The 7,207-nt window shown below is 36.0% G+C and overlaps 1 protein-coding gene and 1 non-coding gene across 2 annotated transcripts; one reads left to right on the forward strand and one right to left on the reverse strand.

The window, feature by feature from the left end:
• Nucleotides 1-423: 423 nt before the first annotated feature.
• Nucleotides 424-1,911, reverse strand: LOC114495595 (trace amine-associated receptor 1). The gene has a single exon (XM_028510922.2). It carries the CDS (start codon nucleotides 1,808-1,810, stop codon nucleotides 791-793), a length of 1,020 nt encoding a protein of 339 aa, XP_028366723.1. The 5' UTR covers nucleotides 1,811-1,911; the 3' UTR covers nucleotides 424-790.
• A 4,857-nt stretch (nucleotides 1,912-6,768) lies between these two features.
• On the forward strand, nucleotides 6,769-6,909 carry LOC114495747. Its single transcript, XR_003684427.1, has one exon. It is a non-coding gene; the product is annotated as a U4 spliceosomal RNA (small nuclear RNA).
• The last annotated feature ends 298 nt before the right edge of the window (nucleotides 6,910-7,207 follow it).

The raw sequence follows: 7,207 nt of genomic DNA on the forward strand, positions 1-7,207 counted from the left end.
CTATTTTTTTTAAGGATTAAGAACACCTACATGGTCAACAATAGTGAAATGGTTAAAAAATATCTTTGTACATCCATATCATGTAATATTATACAGTCACCAAAAACGATGTTTTTAAGGGTTTTAAACAATATAGTTCTTTCAGGAAGTGAGCTATAAATGATATTTTTATTTTTATGTTTTTCTTTATTTTCCAAATTTCCTACAAGTATGAGAACCAGGGATACCCATTTTAAAAAGATAAAATCAAGATATTTAAGAATTAGAATACAAACAGTAAAAAAATAAAAATAAATATAAAAAGAATTAGAATACATATTAAGAAGGATTTGTGATAAATAGTAAAGTATGTATAAATAATTATTTAATAAATAACATTCAAGTGTACTTTTAGTTAATTTTACAAAAAAAATACATGTTTAAGCAAATAAAGGACAAGGTCACTCTACTTTGCATTTCCAAATGCAGCCCACAGTTTCTACCACTGAACAATTAGGTGCAGAACCGCTGTCAGTTTCATGGCAATTCATGAAAGAGCTGGAAAAGGTTTTTTTTTGGATGTAGGACAGTAAATTCTGAACTTGCAAAACTTCACATATACCATAAGGATGGCAAAGATCCTATCTACTACATCGCAAGTAGGAAGCAAGATATAATCATCATATCTCATTATATATTCTTTACATCAAATAATTGATAAAAGATGCTGCCATTGGTACATATGGTTGTTTATGCAGTGTTTATAAATACAATCAGCAGCTGTTTGGCAAAATGGTAATGTATAATAGTTCTATGGATTTGGTTCTAAAAATAATGTATACCTAGATGAATCTCTCTGGAAAATTTTACCAAATACAATCATCTTCAGTGCTCTTCTGAACCAGGGATAGAAAAATGCATAAACCATTGGGTTAAAAGTAGAGTTCAAGTAGCCAAACCAGATCAGTGCATCATTCAAGGTGTGTGGAATAGCATAGTTCAAAAAAGGATCGAGGACCATGCAGACAAAGAAGGGACACCAGCATATCAGGAAAACTCCCATCACAATCCCTAAAGTCTTTGCAGCTTTTCTTTCTTTGCTTCGTGAAATTCCATTTTTCTCTTCCAATCCAATTTGAAGCTTCTGTTTGGCATCATTAATTGATTTTTCCTGCCCTTTAGCTATGAAATAGATTCTATAATAGACACATAACATAATAGATCCAGGTATGTAAAAAGAGGTCATAAAGGCCAGTACCCCAGATGGTTTGCTAAAGAAGACGGAGCAACCTCCTAAGCAATGAACATGTTTGTAATACATCTGTTCAGCTCCTTTCAAGTTTAGCTCCAGAAAGATCATTCCAAATGCAAAAAGGGCAGGGATGCTCCAGCTAATGAATATCATCACAAAGATAACCAAGACACTGATCTTGGCTTTGTATCTCAGTGGGTCACACACAGCATAGTAGCGGTCAATGGAAATGAAGGACAAGTGGAAAATGGATGCTGAGCTCAGCATAATGTCAATACTGGTATGAATTTTACAGAAGACTTCTCCAAAATACCAGCAGTGCTCAACAGATCTGACCATGCTATAAGGCATGACGAGGCATCCCAGCAGAAAGTCCACGGTGGCCATGGAATGAATGAGCCAATTAGTTGGGGTTTGAAGTTGTTTGAAGTGCGATATGGAAATAATAACTATCAGATTGCCAGTCAGTGTGGTCAGAATTATGAGCACCATTAAGCTATACAGGGAGGCACGGACATCATTTGACCAGCTGCTTCTCACACAGGAAATGTTCACTATATTGTGGCAAAAGGACATCATTCCTGAGGGCTATCCACCAGTTTATTTTTTCCTTTGTGCGTTGACTTTTCTCCAAAATCCAAGTCAAGTTACATTTTTTATTTCAATATATTTATCCCAGAAACCTGGAAGAGAAAAAAGAGTGAATCACTGGTTATTTGATGACTCTACTTCTAATACATTTTACTTATTACTTCTTGCTGAAAAATAATTATTTTGGATAGAGCTTTTTTTTCTAAGTTGAGTTCAATGGTTTAGTTTAATAATTTTTAACAACTACTTGATGCCATACACTGCTGAAAATGAAAAGCTGAATTAATAGGTTGAAATACATAAAACTGCCACTTTTGTTGGTCAGAGGTCAAATGACAAATACTTTTCATACACTTTAATCTATGAAAATAGTCTGCACAAAGGAAACCTCTGCATGAGAAGCTTATATTCTAAAGGAGAGGTACGAGCAAGGAAGTTTAGAATTGAAATAATTTTAAAAAATGAAATATTTTAAATATGCTTCTTCAACAGAACTGATATCCACTAATGCCTCCTTCCCCATTTGATCATATAAAAATATTTTTTGTTTTACGTGATTGTAATAGCAAGAAACATACATACCTTTACTCACAGTTTATACATATATTCCATGAATTATTTCATCTAACATTTTAATATTGATAATACCAACATTATTCCTTATAAGGAAGACATGACATAATTTTCCTGACAAGAAATTGAGGCTTAGTTCATAAACCATTAAAGCTGGAATATGGCCTGATAGCTCAATTACTAGTACCATTTCTTTGTTATTATCCCAGTATTTTTTCACTGCAGAAAGGATCAACTCAGATAAATTATTTCAAGAACACTGAGCTTTGAACTTTCATATCAGAATGTAGAATGACTTGAAAAATGGCACCTACTCATGGAGTGTTCTGTTGTGGTCCAAATCACTAAGGATTTTAAACATGCAGAGCGAGGCGCACAGCGGGAAGTGATGTGGCCCAGAGGGAAGTGCTGCAATGGGAGCCCAGGGGGCCTGGGCTTCAGTGTGGGCTCCGGCATGGCACTGCAGTGCTATTTTTTTAGCTATAAAACCCCTTAATTTTTTTCATGCAATCACAGTTTATTAAACATATGAAAGTAAAATTTTGTTAAACAGTGATAGCTTCTTCTACTAGGCCTCCTCCTCATGCCTCATTGAAGAACGTCAAAGCTCCATGGGACTTAGTCTAAAAATGTCCCTTTTGTTTCTATAGGACTCTATAATTACCAGCTACATTATTGAATTTGCAGTACATTTTGAAATATATATAGTACTCCAGACATATATCCATTATATATATGTATACATATATGTATATGTGTCTGTGTGTGTGTATGGAGAGAGAGAGAGACATTTGGAGGAAGAATCTAAATTTCTGGCAATCAATGAACAACCTGACACTATTTTGTGAAAATGCTAGAAAATAAAACAAGTCTTAGAATTCTAGGAGTTTGCCTTCCTCTTCATCTCTTCCCATTCCCTCTGGGCTGACAGTATAGATCAAAACCACATGGAAATCTAAATTTATCCAAAAGTGGAATTGAATGAGTACACAGACTATTTAGGAACTAAAATGCACACTTTAATAAATCTAAAACATTTCTCCCAACCTGTTTCTGCCTTCCATTCCCAGGAGTAAACATATTCATAATAAATGAACCATAAGATTTATTTAAATAGACACTCAAGCCCATTTCATAAAAGAACAAACAGTAGACTAAAGCTAGGTTATTAAACTAATATGTGAATTATAATTAAAATTTTACTGAAGGAATGGTGACTATTTTACCATGAAATTTAAGTGTGCACTCAACTAAACTCTATCAGTTAAGTTAGCAATATTCTACTTAGATATTTTTCTCACTCTTTTCCCCTTTTCCTTCTTTTTCTTATGCCATCGACATATTAAAGGAATCAAGCACCACACTCTAATCACTGTTAGAAGAGTTTTCAAATTAATTACCAGTCAAAAAATCATTCCTACATGATATCATCTTGAGTAGATTCATTTGCTCAGTGGAAACGAGGGTCTGAAAGTAAAGTACAGGAAGCTGGGGGAAAGCACTTGTCCAATTTTAGAAGACTAAATCCATAGAAGATAAAAAAGTAATTTGACAACTTGGTATGCCTTGTTTTTTGCATATCCACACATAATGTTAGGTTCCAAGATAAAAACCAATCAACTCAGAGGCTCCCTCCTCATATTTTATAACCTGATTTCAGAGATATAGAACCTTAAACGTAGTATGTCAGAAATTGTTAATATTAATGACACTCCGATAGAATAATTTTCCTGCCCAACTTAAAGAATGTTGTACATTATTTCTGCATCTATTTTAAATGCTTTGTTTTTAGATTACTTGTTTAAATAAATGCCCTATGATGACGTCATGAGTTGAATGCTTACTAAGAACATGACATAAGGGTGGTTTTGTTTCTTTTCTACTGGCTTTAAGAATTTAGCTAGCTAGAAATGATTATTATCTGTGTATACAAATTATCCAAGTTGAACATATAATAGTAATATGGAAAATTAATAAATCTTTCATTGATTATCTAGCTAAGCAAACAATTCTGTACAAACGATCTAATCATCTAATGTTTGAAATTGACATCTGAATTAATAATACATTGGTAGGAGCTATAGCTTTAAATAGATCTGCCTAGCAGAATAGGAACTTGCTGGTAGAGCACTCCCAATGTCCCAGTGAAAGGCCATCCGCACTAATCCCACCATGCCCTTTTGTCTCCGGTTTCATCAAGCATCTGTGTCTAATTGCTCAGCCTCTCATCTCCATACTGTTGCATACAACCTCTGCTCTGAACCCATCACCTAAGGGACCATTTCTCACAAAACCCTTCCAAGTGTACCCTTTGGATCCTGTGGTCATCGTTCTCCTTCCTCAAACGTTTCTAAGTGCTTCCTTCACTTGGGTCTAACTGAGAGTGTCTCTCCTCCAAGGACACTTCATCTCCTAAGGTGGGTGGTTTCTCTCCTTATCCCTGGAACCCCTTTATACCAGTGGTTTTCAACAGGTATACTACAAGAATGTTTAAAACATGTAATACCTGACTATTTAGTCAGGGGCACTGTCTTTTTTTTCCCTTAGGTTGTCAAATCAAAAAATGACAACAGCCACCACAATAACCATCTGGTGTGAATGAATCAAAATAATATCTATTTTTTCATCTGATCAGAAAAATATATATTTTTTGGTGTGCTGCAGAATTTTAGTAATTGGTCTATGTGTGCCGTGAGATGAAAAAGGTTGAAAATCGTTGTTTTACAGGCCTGGAGGAAAAGTAAGTGTCCTCATACTCGCTGTCTTTACAGATCATAGTCCTTCCTTCCTTTTTAAACTTCACCTTCTGCAAGCTTTAAAACTCTGTCTCCTCCCGCTACAGACATCTATAGACTCATATGTCACTTCTCTTTATTTCTTTTTTTAATTTCATTTTAATTGTTGTTGCAGTACAATTTTCTATCTTTTACTCCCACCTCAACCCACCCACCCAGCCCTCCCCTCGTCCCTCCCATTTCCACCCACCCCTAGTTTTTATCCATGTGTCCTTTATACTCTTTCCTGTAAACACTTCCCCTTTTCCCCTGAAATTCCCTTTCCTCTCCCCTCTAAACTCTGTCAGTCTGTCCTCTATTTCAGTGTCTTTGGTTATATTTTGCCTGTTTCTTTGTTTTGTTGTTTAGGTTCCTGTTAAAGGTGAGATCATATGGTATTTGTCTTTCACTGCCTGGCTTGTTTCGCTTATCATAATGCTTTCCAGCTCCATCCAAGCTATTGCAAAGGGTAGGAGCTCCTTCTTTCTTTCTGCTGCATAGAATTCTATTGTGTAAATGTACCATAGATTTTTAATCCATTCATTTACTAATGGGCATCTAGGTTGTTTCCAACACTTGGCTATTGTAAATTGTGCTGCTATGAACATTGGGGTGCATAGGTTCTTTTGGATTGGTGTTTTAGGCTTCTTAGGATACAATCCTAGCAGTGGAATTGCTGGATCAAAAGGCAGACCCATTTTTAGTTTGCTGAGAAAATTCCATACTGTTTCCCATAGTGGTTGTACCAGTCTGCAATCCCACCAACAGTGTACTAGACTTCTCTTTGTTTCTTCAAGATGTTAGCTCCTGACGTCCTGTCACTTCCTCCAAACCCACACTTCTCAAAATTTTTAATGATTTTTTTCCACATAAATGATCCAATAATGGCCTTCCAACTGTTTACCCCTCTGTCTTCCAATAAGCACGTTCTTCACTCCTTTTCCCCTCACACACTCATGGCCATGCTGTTCTTACAAATGAGGCAGGAAGGAGCTACACGCCCGGAGTTCTGTGATTTGTGCAAGCTAAGTCATTTTTTCCATTGATATTCAGAGGACAAATTCTATAAGATAATTTTGGACTAGGTGCAAAACTAAAAAAGAAATTACTGAGGTATGAAATTTTCACTGGTAAAAGTATAAATAAAGAATTTTAGGTATAATTCACTTTTAAGAAAAACAATCTTGTTAGACCAGTGATATACAAGATAATTAAAAAGAAAAAAAGACATAAATTCCTGGCTTCTGGAAAGCTATGTATTTTAACAAGTGGAACTTTCTTATTTTTTCCCCTTCCTTACTTTCCCCTTACTTTTAGATTTTTGCCTCAAGAATATACCTTCTCAGCCAAAAAAGAGAGAATTAGTTCCCTTTTTACCACTTGTTCATAAAAGGTAAAGAACATGAATGAATTTTGTGGAAGATGCAGAGTGTATATTTAATAGAAAATGCTCCACAGAAGAGAAACTCATTCTGTTTACAATCAGGTGTGGGCATCAGTTAAGAAACAAAAGAAAAGGAGGCCCACAGTGCCCCTGAAAAAGAGGCCATTACAGTGTAGAGAGGCAAAAGTCATAGCCTTTTAAAAACTCATCTGCCAAGTTTTGCACAGTGGCAGTGTCATAGCCAATGAGGTTTATTTGAGGTGCGATTATTGCTAATTGGAAAAAAAGAAGACCAAGCTGCCCTTCCAGGTGTCCAGTACATGCAGCCTGGGAGAGGCAGGAGTTATACAGGTTTAGATGAGCTACTTCTCAGTACGCCCAAATCCTGGAGGAGAAAATCACCTATGCCCCAGCACAAATTCAGGGAGGCATCAAAATCCCCTGGCAGCCTTTCAAGGAAATAACAGTAGAGTGGCCTAGAGTTACAATAGTGCAGAACCTCCCACCAAGTATAGGTACAGCTGTGTCTTTACCCAGATATACAAGCCACATCAATAGACATGCAAGAGCAGCCCCCAGGCAGAAAATGTGGAGCAGTTGAAATCCTGAGCAATTCAAATCAGGGGCCACTTGATACTAAGAGGAAACTAAGAA

Source organism: Phyllostomus discolor, chromosome 4 (genome assembly GCF_004126475.2).
Source record: "Phyllostomus discolor isolate MPI-MPIP mPhyDis1 chromosome 4, mPhyDis1.pri.v3, whole genome shotgun sequence".
Lineage (NCBI taxonomy): Eukaryota > Metazoa > Chordata > Mammalia > Chiroptera > Phyllostomidae > Phyllostomus > Phyllostomus discolor.

What these genes read in the sequence shown, in the direction of transcription:
- LOC114495595 (XM_028510922.2), bottom strand. Translation starts at nt 1,810, where the DNA reads ATGATGTCCTTTTGCCACAATATAGTGAACATTTCCTGTGTGAGAAGC.